Genomic DNA, 23,618 nt, shown 5'->3' with positions numbered 1-23,618 from the left:
GAGAATCTGAAATAAAGTGTAGGCCAATGTGTAGCAAGTGAGCCAAGGTCCCTAGTTCAAGCATGATTTGTGGGCTCTTGTAACCTTGCTGGGTGGCAAGAGTGCTATTTTTGGAGTGGGATGGTCCCTCACTAGCGTTGGCCCACAGTCACCGCCACTGTAGCACTAATAAGAACTACACCTGTGGCAGGAGCTTGAAATAGAAGAGTACCTGTGGCCTACTTGTACCACAGTAACAGGTATGTAGCTTTGCTCATTTGTCAATCAAATTAGATTTCTAATCGCAATCCTGCAAAATTAGTGGCAGCATTGGCCATCCCAGGAAATAGTTGGTTACACTGCAAAAGAGCACCTAACCCAATTTTGTATCCATTCTGATACCTACGCAGCAATGCTTACAAAATGTAATATATTCCCATGCATTACTCCAGATTTAGTTTGAAGCCTGTTTGTAACTGTAAAATGAAAATCAGCAAATTGTTATATCTAAGCAATGTACCGCTGGATTATAGTGTGGAAGTTAATAGGGAATCTTTCTATCCACTTCAAGTTGTTTCTAGTGTGAAACCATTCTAACAATCGCTTTTCAGTGTTCAAGGATTTTTTTTGTTTTAAACAGAAACTCAATGAAGTCATGGAAGTTTGAGAAATAAATTAACTCCACAGATGAATATATCGTATTTGCAGAGCCAAACTGTTGAATAATGAGCCTGTTTACTGCTCACTTCTTCTATGTCATTTTCTATATTGTCCGTGGAGGACAGTCACAGTGCATTATATATATTGTAGCCCCAGGCTTTTGGCACACCTCAGAATCCTCAGAAAGGTGTCCTTTAATTGCCTCTGACACAACTAGAAGCTGGAAGTGTGACCTGCAAGAGGAGAACTGCAATGGAATAATGGCTGCAGCAAAACAACCTCTGGCAGCCACAGCTCGCGGGTGGCGGGGCACGCGGTGCACAAAGTTTAAATTAAAAAAAAAAAATACACTTACCTTGTCGCCAGATCCCGCATCTCCACTCCTGCTATCCTCTGTCTCGGACTCCAGGAAGCAGAGCCAGGCTCCGCTGACCAATCACAACACTGCAATGCAGCGTTGTGATTGGTCTGAGCGCCATGACATGGCATTCAGCCAGGGACTGGAGGGGTGGGCATGTTCTCCACGCAGGCTGTAATGCAGCCTGCATGGAGAGAAGGGAAAGTGCGCATGACTGTTTTAGATGGCCCGAGAGGGCCAACCAAACCGTCATTGCGCACTTAACAGGGTTCTACCACTCCCACCCTGCTCTGCAGCCCTGCCCCTCACGCAAATGTGCCGCAGCAGGAGGACAAAATAAAATGATAATAACATTACGTTATTATCATTGTATTTTTTCCTTTTTTTTTACTGCTTCATTGCAGTGGGGTGATGCTCCTCTGCCTTAGTGGAGGAGCCGCCAGAGAACTAGGGACCTAGCATTTAGTACACAGTCCTTAAAGAGCAACCTTACGTTAACAAACGTCTGATGTTCTTACATTCTTTCCAGGTTCAACAGATATAGGAAGCAGGAAGAGTTAAAATAGCCAAAGGATGTATGTGCAACAAAGCTTGTAAGATGGATTTCCAGACTTCAACACAGACTAGAGAGCGCTTGCAGAAGACATCCACATAAGAAATATATTTGTGACAGCATGACACATTAAGATTTTCTTTCATGAGATAACTGAATGATGGCTTTATTTCACCTACCACGGAGGCTCATCTGGTTAGCCCCCAAAAGTCTATTAAGGATCATTACATTCTGGCTGAGTGAACTTGGAAACACTAAAGCATTACTAGTTACCCAACCTACAGAATCAACAGTCAATGCCCAGAAAAATGAAACTGGATTCAGAAAGCATGCGTAGGAACAAATTTTACACGCTCAACCATTTATCTCCAAGAGAGGCATTGCAGGAAATATGGGTAGATCTTAACATACTTGTAGTTTTGACACAAGCGGCCACAAGACAATATGGAGTCCAAAAATATGGAAGCCACGCAATCCCATTGAGAGACATCTAATTTGGTGCAAGGATGTCTAAAGAATCATGAACTAAAGTCAAGAATGCTTGAACAAATTTAGAAAAAGTGTGAAGGACAAAGAGTTGCTATTTCAGATTCTCGTAGACAAATGTTGGTAATATGTTGATATGTATACATTATTGCTTGTTAATGGAAATTAAGACTGGAAGTCTGTTTCTGTATCACATGCACTTTATTTATGGCAATATTAGAATGTATATTTTCAATATTGTTGATTCGAAAGGTTTAAAAAGCTAATAAAATAATTTCTAAAAAATGAACAAACCCCCCAAAAAATGGGCTAATGGAGCAATAAAAACCAGATGCAGCACTGTTATGTGAGGCTACAGACTGCTGTCGTAACATTGTATCTTCTGCTCCTGTCATTCACATAATGCTAAACACGATGCAAGCGCAGGCCCAAAAACAAAAAGTACTTCTACAGAGAGAAGAGGATCTATAAATATAAAAACCAATAAAAGGAGGTCTGGCCCAGACTAAGGCGGACCAAACATTGTGTAGAGATGTAATTGAATACCATGTCTGCGTTACTCGCAGTCAACCTATTCTATTTAGAGTCAGGCGCACTGTCAAGTTTCTGCCGGTGGAAAATTTGACTAATGGCCTTGGGCCGCTGGTCAAAATAGCTAAGACCTGTCCTATATAAACAAATGTATATTATTTTGCTGTTTGGGGCTGCCAGGGAAAGCCCAGTGGTCCTGAAAAGAAAAACAACTACCTACATAGTGCGAGAAAACTCTCAGCATCTCAAGGACATTTATTTTTTGTTTTGCAGACAAACTCTCGCTTTGGAAGTTTGTTTGAAAAACAAAACAAAAGAATGTTGCTGTGCGGGTGCACTGAAAATGTTGCCTGCACAGTAAAGCTTCTGTGCCTTTAGAAAATCTGCCATGATAGCAGCTCTTCTAAAGGCACTGAGACCTCATTCTCTCAATATGGCAGGCTGTGGTCTGTAAGGTAGCAGAGCACCTCTCTGCTACCTGTCAAAGGCTAAATAAGACTTTCAGTGTCTGACCTAGGCACAAATGTCAAAAATTTGGGTTGAATGTCAGAGACAAGTGGTAAAAGGCATTACAATGATTACTGAACAGGCATGAAGAAACACTAAGCTTACCATTCGCAAAACGGTTCCCAATGTAATACTCCACTGCTGTGATGCTTTGTTTTGTGATGTTTGTACCTGGCACTGGGTAGTCCTGAGTTTGGGTTATATTCATAAACTGAACCTGGTGTGGGCTGCAAGTCAGCTCACAGAAGAGGTTGATTAAATTATGAAAACATGACGGGCACCTAAAACACAAAAGAAAACAAGTTGAGGTGCTAATGCTCCTTAAATACAATAGATTTAATGACACAGAGCCTAAAAGATGCATTTTACACGGACGCACATATAAAAACTAGATTTAACTCTGTAAAGAGCTACAATGTGATCCAGAAAGACATTGTTATGAGGTCTGGTGTTCGTGAAGACCTTTTGACTTTACTAAAATTATATCTATTACATAGTTATAGGGGCTGTCAGTCAGACCTCTTCATCCTCTGGTCTGCTGTTGTGTCATTCAGCTTTTCGGTCTCTGACTACAGCATCCACCTTGGGGCAATGGGTTAGGCCACTTCAGCCACTGTCTAACATGGAGGCATTCTGCCCTCTCACAAGGAGCACATCTGTACACAAAGTTGTTATCTTCCATGCCAAGAACTATTATGGCAATGTGTACTTTTTTTAGACCAATACGTAATTTGGCTTTTAGTTAAAAAAAAAAAAAATTATATTGGCGAGATCTCGGCAGTTTTGCAAAAACCATGGCATAAAGCAAACATTGCCAAAGGCCAGCAGCCAATATCAGACCAATCAGTGTTGCCAGTGCTGTTTATCCTTTGTGGAACTCAAGAGGTCTTTAAGAAGTTACACAAACTGTTGAACGTGTGTAGCTATGCAGAGTACAATTTACACTTCAGAGAAATTAAGGCAGTGGAAGAAAGAATGCTGGTGGTATTACGAAAAATTAAAGGATGCTTACTTAGCATGCTGAACAAATCTTTCCAAATAAAAATGAAAATCATTGAGTAGAGTGTTAGGACCTGAACTGACGAACGATGTTTTCAAGGAGGGTGTTCCTGGTTTAGTGAGATAGTTCAAGTGGTCCCGGATTCTGAAGAGCCAGCCTGGTTTGATATGGTCAAATGTCTTGGCCCAAAGGGTGGAGGGGAACGTCCTAGCATTCCTCTGGGACACAAAACCTAGAATACAGGCATTTCACAAGTCAGATTAGGACTGCAGCAGCCTCTGCATCAACATGATGCCTGACCACCATTAAGTCAAGGATCTAGGTGCATAGTGGCAAGTGAAGGGACTGGGCAGGCCAGTAGTGTTTCTTGGTATCTGAGCATGCCCTTATTCCACTTGTGATTAAGATATGTCTTGCTTGTCCAGGTCATCTGGGTTGCAGATGACTGCTGGATGGATTTCGAATTGTGCTGGTTTACTAGGAAGGCATCAGTTGGACCTTGGCTATGCACTCTGTCCGGACAGCTCCTCTTCACACACCAGGGAACAATCTCCTAGTCTTCCTAGCAGGAATGTTTCATCAGTGCTTGGTTCTATCCATGAGAATGAAGCAATGGGTTTCAAAGCCTAGTTCTGTCACTTCATGTCCTACGATGGTGCTGCAGGGCTTCTTCTTGAGTTTTTAAGAAGGTTTTTGAAGTCCACTACTTGTGGAGTACTTGGGTCGGTGGTAGCAAGACAGGGCTCAAATAGCAGGCATTTCGAATTCAAGCAAACCTGTGCAGAGAATATCCTTGCAGTTAAATTGCCAGAGATACTAACCTAGGGAGAACAGTATATGGGCTAATGGGGTGCAAGATGGAATACATCCAAGCAGTGTAAAACTGTTGCAGGAATGAACAAAAGGAAATAAAATGATGGGTGAAATGCTGAATTAGGTTCAGCCACTGGTAATTAATTGGGACGCATGCCAGTCTATTGTTCATTTGTCCACCATGCCACCTCAGACAGAAACCAGCCATAGGCAAATTAGTCCTGGTCCTGCGCCAATGGAACAGCACAGCTCAGCCAAGCGCCATCTGAAAGGCAGCGCAAATAATTCCCATCAAGAAGAAAGATAAGGTGGCGAATGATGTGCTCTCCAACTACCGTCCCATTTCGCTTCTTCCTTTAATGGGAAAATGGTAGAGAGCCATGTTAACACGCAGCTAACGGAACATTTGGAAATCAATGGCATTCTTGACCCGTCACAGTCCGGATTTCGATCTAACCATTCTACAGAGACAACCCTTATCGGAGTTACGGATTATCTAAAAATGGCCTTCGATGAGAATAAAGAAGTGATGCTGGTTCTATTAGACTTAACCGCAGCTTTTGACACGGTCTGTCATCAAAAATTGATATTTCGGCTAAAAGAGATCGGTCTGCAGGAGTTGGCGCTTAAATGGCTTATTAGTTTCTTGGATCAGCGTACACAAACTATTAATCTAGGCTCACTTCGCTCACGTACTGTGAAGCTTAGTAAGGGGGTGCCCCAGGGCTCATGTCTAAGCCTGACCTTATTTAATATCTATGTGGCCCCCCTTGCTAAAACTATTCGAAAGTTTGGCTTTGAGCCATTTTCTTATGCAGACGATACTCAATTACTCCTATCTTTTGATAAAGATAGGGAGTTAGTTGATCAACGCTTTGCGGAAGGCATGACTGCCATAGCAGAATGGATGACGGATCATTTTTTGCAGCTGAATGCGGCCAAAACTGAAATCTTAGTATTTGGTCCTGCACTTACTTCGTGGGCACCTGGATGGTGGCCGGCAGTGTTGGGCCCCGCCCCCTCTCCTACTTTGGTGGCAAAAAATGTAGGAGTTCAGTTGGACATACGGTTGTCAATGAAAGAGCAAGTTATGACCACTGTTGGGACCTGCTATCGCATCCTGAGCCTGCTGAGCAGGGTGTTCATTTGGCTGCCTCTGACAGTACGCAAAACCTTAGTTCAGGCTTTGATAATCGGTCGTCTTGATTACTGTAATGCCTTATTGGCATCTGCAAATGAGGCCTTCCTTAGTAGACTACAGGTTGTCCAAAACGTGGCCGCACGCTTAGTTCTCAGTAAATCACCTCGTACCACCACCAGGCTACTTTTGAAGTCGCTTCACTGGCTTCCTATTCGCCAGAGAATTAAGTTTAAGCTCTGTTGCTTTGCGCACAACGCCGTCTTTGGCAAATGCCCTAGCTATATGGCAGATAAGTTTAAGCTGTATCGCCCGTACCGGAATCTGAGATCAGAAAATGGAGGTTTTCTGGTGGTTCCTCATTTTAAGAAAAGTCGAACTGGAGGCAAAACAGTCGCCTTCCTGGCCTCTAAACACTGGAACTCCTTGCCAGATGTTTTTTTCGGAAATGTTCTAGCTTGATGCGTTTCAGAAAACTCCTGAAGTCGGAATTATTTAAGATCTGAGCTTCGTAAAGCTATGTCAGCCTGCTCTGTTTTCTATGTTAGCGCAGAGATACCCCTACGGGGGTGATTCCTGCGCTTTATAAATTTCATACATACATACACAAGCAATCTCAGACTGGTTTTGGCCTGTTTGGACCTCTTTAGATGGGTGCAGTTTCAGCTCTATGGCACAGTGAGCATGGGACCCACGTCTGGGCATACCCATTGCATTAAATGTGCCACACTGAAGAAAGCAAAAAAACAAAAGTGATAGGTGGAATGCTTGATTTAATCTCAGCAACTGGTAGCTTTTCAGGTTGCATCCCAGTCCATTATTCTTTTGCCCACCATGCTCCCTCTGACAAGATCCAGTAATTACCAGTGGTTGAGATTAATTCAAGCATTCCATCCATCACTTTTTTGTATTCCTCAGAGTGACCACTTAAATGTGACGGGCAAGCCCAGATGTGGGTGCCATTTTCAGTGTGAAACAAGAACCAAGGTGCACACTACTGACAAGGACGAAACCAGTCTGGAGTTCCTCGACTTCTGTTTCAAAAGGGACCAGGCCTGGTGGTTCGGGCAGGACTGTTCCTACTGCATTTGGACCAAAACTGATTTGAATATCGATGGGTCCTGTTGAGGTGGTATGGTTGACGAAAAAAAGAAACCTGGACTGGGATGCAGCCCTGAGTAATTACCAGTGGCTGTGATCACTTTAAGCATTCCATTCATCACTTTTTTGTATTCTTTAGTTGAACTTAACAAGGCTGAAAGTCAAATCCAGATGGTTTGCTTGACAGATTGTTGGGTTGAATATGTATTGCAATGTTGTGTCTTCAAAGGCGAAGCTATTCCTGTAGCACATGGTCTCCTTATGAAATACTGCCACAAATCACAAACACCGGTCTAAGTGAGTGACTTAAGTTAGGTTAGACTAAACAGGTTTCAGAAGTATAAGCAAAAGGGTCTATGACCACCAAGACAAAGAGATATACAGAGGAAAAATTAACGATTCTAATTTGTGGCAAGGTGGGCAGATCTAAACAAAGTATGGGGCAAATTTTGCTTGCATATAAAAATACATGAATCACAGGGATTGTACCCAGCTGCAACCATCAGTGGTATTAGAGATTTCTGCAATTTACCGTCTTGATAACCCTCTAGTGTTGGCAGGTGGTAATGTACTGATTTTTAAAGACAGAGAACTGAAATGCATGCTACATCAAAATTTGTGGGAGGTAATACAATGCCTGACACCTGTGCGTCGGTCTTCTTATGAATATTACCTGAATTGCTCCAGACCGTCATTGGTAAGAAATATATGAACGGAATGTTATGCTAAAATTTGCTGATAAAACTAAAATAAAGATGTTACAAAAAAGAGCCTGTGTCCATGCCGATCAATCAGGAGCGACAAACCACCAATCCCACCAAAAAACATTGACGGGAATGATCAATGCCCTACTGTAAATGACAGAGTATCACAAATCATCTTCAGGCAAGCACACATTGACTTCTAGGGGAAAATACATAGGGTCATCCAGAATAGTAGAAAGAGGTGCAGAGGACACAGTGAAAGAATTTTCATTCCTACAATAACAAATATATTTGCAAATTTCCATTGGAAGGTTACTAGGGGATGCCATATATGGGGTTTACTAAACATATATGTTACATGCATTGCATAGTATTAGGTTATATATATTTCGGTTTTATTTTATGAAATTCAAATTATTTTGTAATCTGATCTTCTAAAGGAAATAAACATTTCAACATAAACAACCTAAAAAGCATACAATTCAGACAAAAAGCTAGCTAATGTGGGGACTCGATTTAGAGAAGTACTGAAATGCACTGCTTTGTTTTTTTTTCTCATTAATTGGGGCTGTTCTTTCTGTCAGAAATTACATTTTGTGCCATTGGCGCCCCCCATTCAATTAGACATAAAAAAGGAAGAAAGGTGCAGACAAACCATCAAAAACCTATGTACCAGAGTATCCTCACATCTGACAAACCAGAGCTAGCTGATTCCGAACCTTAACCCTCACCTGATCTAAAAGACCTATTATGAAAGGGAGGCATATCAGTGGATCGATGGGTTTTCAAGTGCATGGAACCCAGGAGAATGCTCATTGCCAAGCGATAACCCACTAACCTGGAGAGAAACTGGAGCGGTAATTGCAGGTTAGTGCCGAGTGTCTTCAGCTGCCGAACGTCACAGCAGAGGCTGACATTGCCATATAAGAGTGATGGGCACAGTTCCTTCAAAGAAACAATATGTTAGTAGGAAACATCAACTGTGAAACTTAGTCTTACATAAATGCTTACATTGCTACGGCTTTTAGTATTTGCTAACTAACCATCTGACCTCTTACCTAGATTTCTTTCGAGGTGAGAGGCAAGTCGTGCCCAAGTTATTACCCAACCGTATCTCCTTGACCTTAAGTACTGCAAAGACTTGGAACTTTTGGCATTTTTCACTATTTGGAATGCAAACAACTGATGAGACGTGAACTAAGAATTTAAAATAAGACCTTCAGATCAAAATGGAAAAATTCTACTGCCCAAGCCTTATCCCCAGTCTTAGGCAATCAGAGAAGTCTGAATACTGGGTTCAATGACCAGACTTACCATGTACTCCAGGCCGCCCTTTTTGACAGAAAAAGAAGCCATACGTAAATAGGTGTGCTGTAACTTCTACACTTCATCTACCAGACCACACCGATAAATTGAAGAGTTAAGGTGTGGTTCAACACCGATTCGTTTTTCTTCACAACTACATAAATACAAATTCGGAACTCTATATGTTTAATCTGAAAATAAAAAGTGAAAAATAAAAATTTGATTTTTTATTATTTTTAATATCGTATTGTATTGTAATATGCGCTTGCCTATATGCATACCTGCGAACATACAAAATATTTTCACTGTGTGAGAAGGGGGCGGGGCCTATCAGGGGGCGGGCGTGGTGCCAAGAGCTAATTAAGAGGCACTCTGCCCCTCACTAAGCCCCCCCAACCATCTACGAAAAAAACAAAAAGTCATGGAGGTTGTTGCCGATGTCCTGGGGTGTTTTCAGACCGTTCATGGACATCAGCTGCTTACACCCTCCAACAAGCATTTACAATGCAATGGTCTCGGCATTGTTAAAGTTAGAGCTATTGGCATTGCTCATGACATTTTTGTTTATGTTTTTGTTTTTAAAACCTTGCCTGGGATTCTGTGTTATGGAGTGGAATTATGTGGAATGGTATTTTGTGTTGTGTAGTGGTATGGTGGAGTTTAACTACGTGGTGTGTTGTTGAATTTGATAGGATTATGTGTTATTCTGTGGCGTGGATTGGATGTATGTGGTGTGTTGTGTATATGTGTTGTTGAGTTGAATTATGAGGTGTGTTGTCGAATTGTGTGGTGTAGAATGGTATTGTGTGGAATGGAATGGTGTTGCGTGGAACTGTGTGGCGCTGAATGAAATCATGCTGATAGGAGTTATGTGGCATGATGGCTCGGTTGGAAGGAATGCAAGAGAGAGGCGACAGAGAGAAGGAAAAGCTGGTAAGGATGAGAGTGCATAACATGGGAAAAAGACAGAATGAAGGAGAGAGAAGAAAAAGGAAGCAGGAAAAGTGGATAGAGCCGCAAGTGAGAGAAAGGCTAGAGATGGAAGAGCGAGGAGGGCAGAAAAGGGAATGAAAGGAGGAAAAGGGACAGCAAGAGGAGTGCGAGAAAGGAGAAGGAAGAGAAAGAAAGGAGAAGAGTGGTAAGAGTAGAGGAGGAGGGAGGCAGACTCAGAACGGGGAGAGCAGAACCGGCTGCAGTCAGTGCAGTCGATGCTGGTCCGCACATGAGCCTCACTGAACTCTTGATGTAATCCCAACATGTTCATGTTAAGCTAGAGCTTTTGAACTGTGGTGTTCAATCCGGGGCTTTCGGATTTTCTTCCACCGGGTGGTATGCACTTTCCGTGATAAAACAATGCTAGGAAAATTTTTGGTATAAGGGGCACGGTCACTTTTTGGAATGTTATAGCGTGCACAGATATGGAAATGGCACATGGTTGTGAATTGACGTATATAAACTCCTAGTGTCACAATATTGGGTTTGCTGAAGGTAATGCCCACACTAGTCTTTTCAGGCGTGTGCTGTACAAACCACACTATCGCCGGCTTGTGAACGATCAGAAATCAAAGCTCAGTTTCCACTGTGCACAGCAGAGTCTAATAACACTGTGGTGCTTGCCATTTTAAACATGGCATGAGCAACAGAGGACGCAGGCAGTATGCAGACAATATTAAGGAAACTCGTCTTTCTCAATGAGGATTTCCCAAAAAACGATACTCAGTCTAAATGAACATCGAAATCAGCTAGCCGGAGTTTGCTTCAGTTGCGGAAAGGAGAGCGGTGGTCAAGAACGATCGCATTTACAATACTACAAGGGGAGCGGAAAGAGAATATGAAAGGCGTGCCAGCAACTGTCATTATAACAGAGCCACAGACCAAAGCGTAGGAAGGAAAAACGTGCGCACTTCGTTCAACTGCGAATCCTGCGAGGAAAAGCCGCGTTAACTGCGCACCTCACTGGTATATTATGCGGTGTTAGATCACAGCTCAGACCGCCCAACCTGAGCTATCGCGACACAGGCAAACTCAGTAGCAGAAGCACAAACCATGCGAGCCACTGCCCCAGACATGGTTTGTTTTTGATACAGTAGAAATGAAAATACATGCTGCAGTGCGAGGTGCTGAATGCGACGGGAAGGTGTGTGGAAATCAAGAAAGGAGTTCAGAATGCAAAAATACAGCTCTAAACAGTGGAACAGCAGGAAAATATGGGCAAAAAGACTCATGAATGTCAGACATGGAAGAGCCAAGATCTGGCAAATAACGGGTAACTGCAAAATCCCCTTACCATGTATGCTTGTGAACAAACCGTTTTTATGAAATGGGCATGTATGACGTTTCATAAAGCTGGGGTCTTAGAAGACCCAAAGGTTTCGCACTGCAATGGTGTTGGGCAACTCCTAACGTTTGCAAGGGGCTTTCACAGACACAAAGTAGCAGAGTACAGGCAGCTCTCAGTGAAAGGCGGAAGAGGGTGTCATTGGGTAGCGGTACATAAGCACTAAGGTAAGTAGAAACGCTCTCACCACTCTACGGGGGGGGGCAGACATTATGGCTCAGCAAATACTACGCATGAAATCCCTCTGTACCGTAAACTGGTGGGGTTCGATCGGCATTCGCAGCTCTGCACAGAAACAGATTGGTCCCACTCTGCAGTGACTTATGGGCGCGCGTTGCAGCAGATGGGCGAGGCAGGGACGCAGCTCTCTCATCTTGCTTATGCCGGGTTATAAAAAGAAAAATGCTCAAGTTGTGCACTGGAAGCAACAAGTTATCGGGCTGACTGAGTGCCGTAGTGGAGGTTGTGGAGGTTTCACAGGCCTCCCTGCCCTCCACCGGCAGCTGCCGGGACAGCTTGTGCACTGTGAAAGATACGCACAACATGCTCATTCGTATACATGGACTTTTGCCTTACCTCCGCCATAATTGTCGTACCGAGGGTCACATTGCGGGTCACCGGGAGAGCCCGGATGCACAGAAAACAGCACAACAGAAACAGCGTGAGTGACTGCGAAAGCGGGAACCAGGCCCGAGTTGTCTGTGTACCGTCGCAGCCAATGGGAAAGTCCCGGAGGTAGACTGGAACATCCTCACAGCCAATGGCAGCACGAGAGGGGACGCAACAAATTTAGCCAGAGCCAACGGCAGTGCCGAACAGGAGGTGAAAAACAGCTGGTCCAATAGAAGCAGGGATACAAATATTTCATAACCAATGGCAGAGCCGAAAAGAAACGAAAACAGAAGCAGAGAATTTGAATGGGACCATAATGAGCCACCATGACTAATATAAACCGAATTTCTAAAGTGATTTAATTTTACCTTCTACGGTACACGCATATTCCGCACGGTTATCGAGAGACCCAGTACAGATTACCAGAGCTACAAATGTCCCACTTTGCCTCACTAATCTACTTCTCCAACAGAAACTGCAACAAGTGACCATACAACTGACCTCACGCTGCACTTCGCTGATGATGCCCGACAGGGTGGAAACGAGTCTTTCAAAGGGGAAGTAGGTAGGAGACACCACCGCCTTTCTCCGAGGCGAAGCAGAAATGCCGCAGAGAAACGCAGTGGCGGTTTCGGATTCGGGGGCGTGTTTTTCTTCTCTCCTCTTGCCATTGGCAGGAGGAGAGAAAAACACGCCTAAAAAAAGGGCGTAGCTAAAAAGTGGAAATAAGAGCATGGAACACGCCCCCGAATCTGAAAAAGACGGAGCCTATTTGGAGGGACGGCTCTCTCCTCCAATGGCTGGCTTCCGTTTAGGAAGCCAGCCAATGGAGGAGAGCCAAAAAGAGAGGCGGGCTAAATAGCCACTCTAAGCATCATAAGATCTCCGGACTTCCGGTTCTGCCTTTGGCAGACCGGACGGTCCCTCGACCTAAAAACGAGCTGAAAATCCACTGTTTAGATTGGTTTTCAGCACGTTTTCCCTGTCACAGTGCGATTTCAGCTCCTCACCGGGTGACCATGTGAAGGGAGCCTATATCGTGTGACACACAGTGGCACCGTGTGAGTTGGCAGGTCTGTACATGTGTAGCAGTCTACACTGTGTATGGAGTGTGGCTGGAAGGGTGCTGTCTTTGTTTTGATCTTGTGTGGGCAGTGTTTCAGTGTTGTGAGTGAGGTGCCCGCTATCGTATTATGGGACTAAGCACTTAGCAGTGTGATGGCTGAAGAGGGGTGAGAGATAGAAATGCAGTTTATTGCTTTCAGTAAGCTGGGAGCTTAGACCAGCTCTGCAGGCCCCTTTATGGTATGTGTTATGTTCACTATGCACTTAACTGGTTACTGCACTGGGTTGTCCATTCTGAGATATTTTGTTTAAAGGTAAAATTTCTAAGCTGGCATAGGTCAAAGTGAGAAATAGTGAAGAGATCTGCGGGGCTGAAGTTAATCAGATTATGGGATGATATTAACTGTAACTGTGTGACGTAAAGAGGAGGTTATAGTATTTAGCTGGTTGGAACCTGCAGTGTTGGATCAAATTAAAACCCCCCGTTGGCCAGCAGCATGTAGCAGACCTCTTCAGTCATTCCATGCCTGTTCAGTTAGTAATGGGTGGTTTATTTGTTGTGGACTGCTACAGTACAGTGTGATGGAACATGCTGTAAAAGAGAATTATTATGCTGCCTGTATCAACTACAATCGACTGCCCAACCACTGAGTATTATATTACTTGCTAGCAGAACAAGAACGGTTATAGTATACAATACCGCACTCTGTGTGATTCCCAAAATTACTTGGGTGCTCACTACCTGGGCCAACCGTCCTGAAAAGACCCAGGCAAACATGAAAGAGAAAAACTACTGATGGGAGAAGCACTCCAAAACAAACATTTAGTGAGAGATAAGGCTCAATTCACTACTTTATGGCATTCTTAATACCAAATGGAGACAAAATAAATGGTCTCAACAAAAATAGTCACAGTATCATATCATACAGGACAAAACATCACAAACTGCTTGCTCTCGTAGATTAAAATCATTCTTTATTTTCTGGTTCCACAAGTCATGCAAAGCAACACACACAGCCATTATGATATTACTAGAAGGTTGAAATATATATTGAATTTGTATTTTAATTACATTTCTACAGCACTTGCTACCCCCTACAAGATGCTGTAGTGCTTTACGCCGGGTAGCACGCTGCTCCGGATCCCAGGGTTAATAGGATATTGTTATTTTTAGCTATAGGGATTAGTATTGCGCTCTTAAGGAAAAAATGCCACACTTTTACTTCAGTTTCTATGTGATAGATTCAATTAATAGGAGTTTGATGTGATTTTTAGTGAGGGGGTGGGGTATGTGCATTCATGCACTGGTTGGCGGTTTTAATAGGTGAGCTACAGAAAATTAGGTATTGTTAGAACGCAGGTGTATTACTTTATAGCAGAGGTTTTGCTCTTTGAACTGAGGTGTGGGTAAGCTGCATAGATACAGCAATGGAGAGTTTAAGACAAAATATATGTGGCTTAGAGTTTGCAGTGCTCAGAGAGAGGAAGCATGCAGAAGATGCAAAGGAAGGAGAGATTTGTTTGAAAGAAGCGAGTCGACAATCAGAAATATTAAGTCAAGGTCAATTTTCAAGCAGGGTTTTTAGGACTATTGTGGAGGCATTATGAGGAAGCATGCAAAAATGTAGAAGGAAACAACACTATTTGCATGTGTTACAATACCACTGTTAGCCATGAGAACCTCAGCATGCACACACATCACCACCACTCACTGGTAAACACAATTTAAATATTGTTTCATTGTCCCATAAAATCTGATGGAGTACATGACCTAAACCAGAATGATGGCATTTAAATATCTGTGCTAGAGATGGCCCTCCCCTCTGATAATCAGGGCACGATGAAGGAGAACAGTCTGTTTTAGGGAGTTGGTGTGAAGTAACGCTTCTCAGGGCAGGTAGCACTGGCCCGCCTCCAACCTGGAGCAACCACACCATAAGCACAATGAAGCCCAAGATGTTGCATCTGCTGGTCATTTCGCATTCCTGCAGCATCAATCAGACACACACAAAGGAAAGAAGCTGCTCAGAGACTTCCTCATCTGAGCAACAGAAACTGCAGTCTCACCCTCACAGTTGCCATCCACCAAACCTGCAGTACTTAGGGAACACAAGTAATATGCAGCCACTTCCTAATAGTCCCTGATTGAATTTCTAATGAAAGCCCTGTCTGCATTGTTCCTCACTTCACAGTGGTCTCCGCCCGCAAACCAAAGAATGCAGGTAATACACTACCACTGCCTGGGGCACACATTGCCACCCTATCCCCTGCTATGCATTTCTAAGGTTATTGCCACATACTGAATGTATGCCTGTGCACAGAAATGGGTTGCCCTTATGGTGACATAAGCTCATTAGGATTCCCCAACACACTCATGCAAACAAACAAAAGTTATTTTTAAGAGTGCGAATGAGGAAGCATCCAATTTTTACATTTTTGTTGTACAAAGTTCATATTCTGCATGACTTTGCAGTGTGTGGAGGCTGGAAGAGCAGCCTTCCTTTTAAATGGTAACATAAAACAAACGTGCTACTGTGTGTAATGTTTGTTAAAAAGCCCACGGAGTGGAGTGCATTGTTGGTTTTTACTCATGTATGATTGGGGCAGACTGTCGCACGATGGCCATGTATAGCGATCCGCTGTCTTTTGACTAGGTTTACCCTCTAGAAATACTATATAAATGCACATACATGCAAGTATAAGTCAATGCCACTGATACGCAGAGTAGAGAACAGGACAGAAGAGCGTGGTATAGCTACTGACAAGTCGTACTTTGAAATGCAGGATATAGCCTGAATGAGTGATGTTCAACAGCAAGGAAGCAGGGCTGTAGTGCAGAATGATGTCTGTGCATAATGTCCATCCAGGGGGTTGCCTTACGGCACTCGCTATGAACAGTCTGGTTAATTCTGATAAGTGCGGTAACCCCTGGGATTTATTGCACATATTGTAATTATGATTTTGCAATAAATATCAGCATGTCAAACCTGCCAATATTTATCAGGGTGAAATGCCTAGTATTTACTAGAACGTGAAGTAAGCAACAAATCAGTAAGTTATTCCTCCAAAACTTACAAGTAGGTGGTATTTATTGCACCCGATTAAAAAAAGACTCTGCCAAGTCAGAACTTATTAGATGCAATAAATAGCATACCAGTCACCATGCCACTTTTTTTTTAAAGTCAAATAACAAGTGAAAAAAAAGTTACAAGTTCAGTAAATCCCATTCAAGCCTTAAAAAAAAAATATCACTGGCAGGCCGAAGGGTTTAGTTTAATGTGCTAATGCATGCAGAGTTAGCATATTCCAGCAAGATGTGCGAGTGAGAGCCAGTAAAAGCAGGCTGAGATGGCTATAACAAAGGTAGCTACCCAGGAATTCAATGCTAGCATTGGTGTGGAGGGCGGAATGGTACATCCAACAGCCAATAGCACTCCCCTGGGCTTAACCAAGGTACGACTGACAAAGTCTCCAGCTAATGGCTGAAAGATTCTGGTAGAAGGCCAACCATTAAAGGGACAGACCCAAAGCCCACTTTTCAAACTGTTGACAGGTCTGTTTTAGAGCATTCACTAACGGAGCTCGCACAGCCCAGAGTACTATACTCAATCTTGGCTTTTACATGCAGGGAGCGAAATGCTCCCGTTCGAGTAAATAGATAACTGGTTTGGCTTTACATCTTTTATGCAAAACTAGTGTGCCTTATACTACATCCTCTTCTTTAATGTAGATGTTGCATTTTCAACATTTCTTAGTATGATGTTTTTCCTAATATTCAAGCAAAATCTTGTGTACAATTGGCACATGCTTTTAAATAAATAGTATAAACACATCTTGGACTAAATTTTCACAAGATGCGTATACTCCTATACAGGCCACTGACGATTTGCAATAAGGTACTGGGGCTCGACGCAGAGGCAAACACTGCATTAGTTGTCAATAACCCTATGCATATAAAGTCAGGGTCAGGCAGCAATTTGTGTCTCACCATACCGTTCTGGTGGTACAAATGTGTTTCGATCCTCCTGTGAAAATCAGTACAGATGTGGCGTGGCTTTCCCGCAAATTCCCAATAATTTAATCAAAGCCGCATAATTCGGATGGTGGACAATCCCAGTTTTCTGTTGGGTTCCCAGTCTATATAAGAATGGTACATTCTAGACGCTTCAATGTCTTGAAACAAAGACCTAAAAGTCCAGATCAGCTCAAATCGGAAATTGATTAAAAGCTGCAAAAGCACATAATTTCCTGGAGCAGACTCTTAACAACCTGCAAGGATGCTGACTATGTCGGCACACGGTTAAACAAAACACTTTTTCTTTGAGAGAGCATCTTAATGAATACTTTAGTACAGCCTGCTCGTCAATTTCCAGGTGTAAGACTTGCTTATCCAAGGCTCATGCAACTAACTATTCCTTAATTCTGGAAACTACTCACAGGAAATGCTTTGTGGATCAGGCCTGTAAATTCATCCATAACTCACATTTAAGACAGGCGTAAGGCACAATTATCAGGCCCTGTGTTTGCAAATGGAAGATGCACTTTGTAACCAAGTGGTGGCGAAGGGGAAGAGCAGTCAATTTTGCCTTTTGAGTATGCAATATGTAAATCACTGCAACTGTGAACAATGCAAATATGAGTGGGAAATGCCCCAAAAGATTCTCATCACATAGGAAAGACTGTTTGCTCACAAAAGTGAAGCAAAATGATTTCCTGCAGTTTACACTAATCCTAAGCTATCTATGTCCCAAGAAAGTTTAATATACTAAATTTATCGAGTACATAGCACAAGTGTTTTTATCGGCAAAATGGAGCTTGCAAACTACTCTTTTACACTGAAAAGTGCCAAGAAATTATTATGAGAGCTTTTTCGATCCCTGAAGAAAATTGCTGAGATCCTAATGGATAGTGTTTCCTTAGATACTAAATTGGGGAGGGGGGGGGGGGGGGGGTGTTGGGCTTATTTACTCAGCAAGGTTGGGCCACTTATAAATCAAACAACAATAGATACTTTGACCTCAGTTATTTAGTTAAACCTTTTGACAATATTTTAAGCCCACAAACACAAAAAACAAAGGATATAAATCATATATCATACATCAAATTAGTAACAACACATTACTATAAACACAATTACATTATACCAGTCATTAATTCAAGAAATTGAAGGAGTTGTCCTATTATGCTCTATTTTTAAGCAAACTCCTTATTTAAACACATTTCGAGGGAATATGCCACAGTTTTGTTTGGATAGAACAAGGTATCCAATATTCGATTTAGGATTGTCTCGGTGTGGCTATTAATTATCGCCAAATTCCCCTTAATATGAGTTATCCTCAGGACCAAGACTGGTTCCTGGACCTATACCAGTGTTGAACTCTCTTTTTTCCCTTCTGAAAGGGGTTTTATGTCCAAAGATTGCATAGAGTACTTCAAGCCATCTGTGGCACTTTTTTCTTCGTTTCTTTGCCTTTCTTTGAGTGGTACTATACTTATTTTTAAGTGTTTTGATTCTGGTAGGCAGGAGAGAGACCTTTTTAGGTCTCGCCTGACCCAGCGCATGCGCTGGTCTGGCGAGACTTATTGAGAGGGCTCCAAAAAGTGCTACCAGGCCAGCCTAGAGCTACAGTGCATGTGCATGTGCGCGGGCGGCGCTTTGCCGCGATTACTTTCACTTTCGCGGCCGCACAGCCGCTTTGATGTTTGATCGTGATCACGATCACTTTCACGGCCGCAGGGTCGCTTTGCATAGCCAATAGGTCTCGCTTTTAGGAACTTATAAGTATTTAGTTATGCAACTGTTGCATGGCTAAACACTTATAAGGTCCCAAAGGCGAGACCTATTGGCTATGCCAATGCTGGTTTACTGTGGTTAGAGGGCCTGTTCATCCTAATCTTTGCCGCATTCTCTATATGCTTGCAGCTAATGAAACAATGAGACAAGGGCTCTCCTGTGGATAACCATGATGAACTGGGGTCTATTCAAGATCTGGACTAAAGGAGAGAGTTGGCAGGATGCATCAGGGTGCAGCTTGTGATGACGGTTAGCTCTTGTCGTGCTCGCTAGTAATTATAAGTCAACAGTTATCTCTGTGCACATATAGTTTGTATCTTACCTGAAGCAGTTCATGGCCGTCCTCGGGTAATGGTATGGGTGGACCATCATATTCACAGTTATACCGTTTTCCTTCAACGGCAGACTCCCCACATTCGCCATACCAAACACAGGACTGAGACACCACCTAAGAGCAAGAACAAATGAGGGAACATATTTTAATATTTAATGACAGACAAGGCCAGCAACCAAAACGTAAACCATCTGTTGGAAAACAGTCATTTCAAATGTCCTTAGCGAAGCATTTATCAGAATTTTACTGTGGCACAAAGCAGCTAAAATGCATTTTAAAATAAAGCTTAATAAAATAGTGATGAGGCTCAGTATTGCCCTCTCAAACAGAGAGATCATGTACAATACAGGAATAAGAGTAAACTGAAAGCATGCACTGATAAAACTACTTTTGAAACTGCTGTTCTGAGGGAATGCGTGGTGATAAAAAAAAAATTCGCAAAAACATTGATGCATCTTTTACGTTTACTCATACTGGGGGAGGGGTTGGAGGGCTCTACCTACAAGCTTACAAATAAAACAATGACACTGCTAACAAGTATCTACAATATTTCCATTGTACATTTTTGCATTAATTATAGTTTTAGGAGCTAGCAATGTGAGCAATACTGGCAAACAATAAAAAGCAACAACAAAAAAAAAAATGTGGGCTCCATCTTCTTTGCTTATTATTTACCGAACCACAATGTCGACGTTACTTGGATCAGGAAATAAAAAGCACTTTATACCGTTCGAAGCAAAAAAAAGTGAATTGACTGGTCTGCAAGGGTTTTAGGGAACAATAGGGGAATGGGTGTGGGTGGTGGTGTAGTGGCTCCAGAGACGCACGGGGGAGGGAGCAGATAAACTAAGGAGATATTTGAGGGTGGACCCAGAAAAGGCCCAAAAAACAGAGAAGGGTATGGAAAGCAGTGGATGGGCTTGTGCAAGGGATGAGGGAGTAACAAGGAGCGTGTGGGACTGGGGTTAGGGAAGGTGTTTAGGGGAAGTTGGGAAGCATCACGCAAGGGAAATAGCTAGAAAACACATGCACTCTTATGGAGTGCTGAAAGAAAAAGTAGAAAGTAGATCCCAGAATGCACGCACTGGAAGACTACAGGTCGTTCAGTCAAAAGGATGTTAAAGAGTGCTCCGCTGGAAAAACAAACAAAAAGAGGAAGGCAAGCCATCTAGTAGGAAGCAAGCAAATGAGTGACATTAAAGTCAACCAGTGGTAAGTAATTGGTGATGTCTAAGCTCATTGTAAATATTTTGATATGGGCCACAAGACCAAGCCAAGACCAAACACTCAGCTAAAAGCGGTCTGGTAGGGAGAACTGAGAGATGACCTAATGCCTAAAACGGTACCAGTGATTTACAAAAGCAGTGCTCCTTACAAAAATTAGATACCCAGTTTAGCCACAAATCATGAATTCAATGTATAAATTAGAAAATAATGTTCCAATGCTCCAAATGAAGTTCTAATTTAATGTTTATTCTATGGCCCACTACATTGCATCAATTGGAATTTCTCGACACGTTTTAAATGTCTCTTGTGAAACAGAAGAGTGTCACTAGTGAATACATGAGCAAAATTTAAATAATTAATTAACATTTTGCAGGCAGATATTAAGGCTTGCCAAGCCAGAAATGCATCCTCATGTAGAGACCCTAAACCAACACCAGCTGGTTGGTCTACGGACGCTATGTGACACATGGTCATACCGTGTGGTTTCCTTTTCATTTATGGATTTCTATTTCTGCCTGGATGGGCCCTGCCGAGTGCCTAATATGCTGTGAAACATGCACAAACCGAGGTAGCTGGTTTCTAGTGTATTTGTTTGAAAACCAATTCACCAGAACCCGAGTAACTTCCTCAAACCCACTGACCTTATCTGTATCTCCTCCCCTGCCTCAGACACAGCGAGAAAACCGCACTCAAGGACCCAGGAGCAGCAAGGCCAGCCAGAATAGAACCTTCAATTATTGAAAAGGTGGGGGGACGCTAGAGGGCACACAACGGAATGGCTGCACGGTAGTGTCGCTCCGCTGGTTGGGACCAATATCCTTCACTTAACTAGCGGTTTGGCCGATGCCTGATGACTGTGGTTCGTCACATAATGCAGCGGAATACGGTGGCTACCCGATGATGCTATCTTGACACAAGCTTTAGTGGATCCAGCCGAAATCCGAGGTGAAAGCTGTAGACTGCCGGAGATCTGGAGCGGCACAAAATGACGGCGACCTGCGCTGTTGCCAACTGCCTGGAGTGTGCTGTGCATATCAGCGGAATGTGAGTATCTGCTAACTCGCCACACAGCGTCATTGAGATACCACAGCGGGATCTCTGGCATAGTGCGTGGGCTGCTGTCTGCCGTCGCCTACAGTTCACCTAGCCGCCCCTGTGCAAGCCGCTTGTAACCTGGTGGGGGGTAGTGGCTTCATGCAGCGTAGTGGGATCTCCCGCAGGATCATCGGGTGATATGCTCCAACCCGGGCACTCCCTGCATGTCAACTAGTTGATATCTCAGTGCACGCTATCCTGCAAGCACACGCATTTACAAAACCTGCTGCACTCCGAGGCTGGAGATCCGGAGCGGCATAAAATGGCGCCGACCCGCTTAGATGCTCGGCCTGGCCGGCACCCGCTGTGACTGTCCCCGACGAGTAGATACCTGCTGACCTGCCGGCTTGGAATCTCCCACCCCGATCGCCGACGTGCTGAGGAGGCTGCTGTTCAGAGCCGACTGTAGCTCACTTGTGCTCTTGTGCTGGGTGACTGTGGCTTGGCGGGGGGGCAGTGGAATACTTCACGCGACGTGACGTACCCTCATGCGGATCCATTAAGTAATCTGCACCACCCGTGTGTGTGCTGCACGCCACCTGGATTGACTCCCTCGGGGCACGCGGGCGGTGGACAAAGCGGGCTGGCGTGAACTGAGTCGTGCTATGGGCTGTGGGGGACTGTCCGCCCACGCGTAGATATCTTCAAGGACAGCGTGGTGAAGCACATCCTGAGGTTTACTCATGGTATATACCCTGCATGTCTTTGCCTGCTACTTACCTACTGAAAAGCCTGGGTAGGATATGTGGCCCTTTTACCCTGCTGTGACTCCCACACATGTATCATCTGCTGTAGACTGTACAAATGTACTGCTGGCCGCCATTTTCTCATTCTCCTGTGGTTACAGTCTGTAGATGAGCTGCCATTAGATTCTTGGTGACAAACGCAGGTTGTCCGCCCTTGCCAGATCTATTGCACCTCGGCCTGGTCAGTGTTCATATTCAGTGGTCTGGACAAAATAAACTATCCGCCATTTGCCACCTATAGCATGATCGCATGCAGAGCGCTGCTCTTCCCTGCTGCCTGTTTGGTTACCGCATAATAATTACTGCAGTGTACGCGACCGCACGATGAGTAACATATGCGAACGACACCAGCACTTACCAGACACTGTGGATCTCTTTATTGGCTAGTAATTGGGGTTATAACTACTACTCCCCTCCCTGCTAACTATGGGCAAACCTGATAAACAACAGACTAAATTGTCCTTTGAAACCCGTCGCACTCCCAGGGAGACGTCAACTCAGTCTGACAAGGAACTAGATGCAGACCTTGCCAAAAAATCCAAACTGAAAGACACTACAGGCTATCCAACAGAGCTTGCAGGGATTAGGTAATAAGATAGACACCCTAACAATACGGGTGGATAATATGGCAACCAAAATTGACAAGCATGGCGAGCGTCTGAATGATGCAGAACTGCGTATCTTGGCAGTTGAAGATAAATCCACCACCACAACTAGAAAATGCTGAGACATTGACAAAAATGAAGAGTCGGAAACAAGATCAAGGCGCAACAACATTCGCGTCACAGGAATTCCAGAAAGTGCAAACACCGGCCGCATGGAGACATTTGTGGAAGTCATGGTGCGCGAGGTCTTTGAAATGGAGGCATTTTCCCCTGTATTTATCGTCGAACGGGCGCACAGAACTCTCATACCCAAACCAGTTCCAGGAACTCCACCGAGACCTATTATTGCACGGATCCTTAATTACAGGGACAAGTTCTTACGTTTGGCACGAGAAAAACAACAAATCAAATATAAGGGCAATACAATAGCGTTCTACCCTGACTTTACGTTGACCGTCCAATCAGCCCGCAAGGAGTTCGCGCCCATGAAGAAGCTGTGACATGGGAGTGGAGTACGCTATGCTCTATCCAGCAAGACTACGTGTGACTCATGACGGACGAACTAAAATACTGACCACGCCTAAAGCCGCCCAAGACTTTATAAAACACTTGCCACAAAACGTAAAGCACTAGACAGGTCCGCTGCGGCATCAGACTCAGATTGATG

The 23,618-nt window shown here is 43.6% G+C and overlaps 1 protein-coding gene across 1 annotated transcript in view; it reads right to left on the bottom strand.

Annotated features, from left to right (window-relative positions):
* NPC1 (NPC intracellular cholesterol transporter 1) overlaps positions 1 to 23,618 on the bottom strand; it is a 318,816-nt gene that overhangs the window by 171,532 nt on the left and 123,666 nt on the right. The window contains exons 2-4 of the mRNA XM_085605758.1: positions 19,267 to 19,392; positions 8,669 to 8,775; positions 3,180 to 3,355 (exon numbers count right to left, since the gene is read on the bottom strand). Coding sequence (XP_085461884.1) covers positions 3,180 to 3,355; positions 8,669 to 8,775; positions 19,267 to 19,392 — 409 coding nt within the window. The remainder of the gene's footprint in view (positions 1 to 3,179; positions 3,356 to 8,668; positions 8,776 to 19,266; positions 19,393 to 23,618) is intronic.

Source organism: Triturus cristatus, chromosome 5_1, assembly GCF_964204655.1.
Source record: "Triturus cristatus chromosome 5_1, aTriCri1.1, whole genome shotgun sequence".
NCBI lineage: Eukaryota > Metazoa > Chordata > Amphibia > Caudata > Salamandridae > Triturus > Triturus cristatus.
The sequence above is the reverse complement of the archived record's forward strand: the minus strand, read 5'-3'. Positions and strand labels throughout refer to the sequence as shown.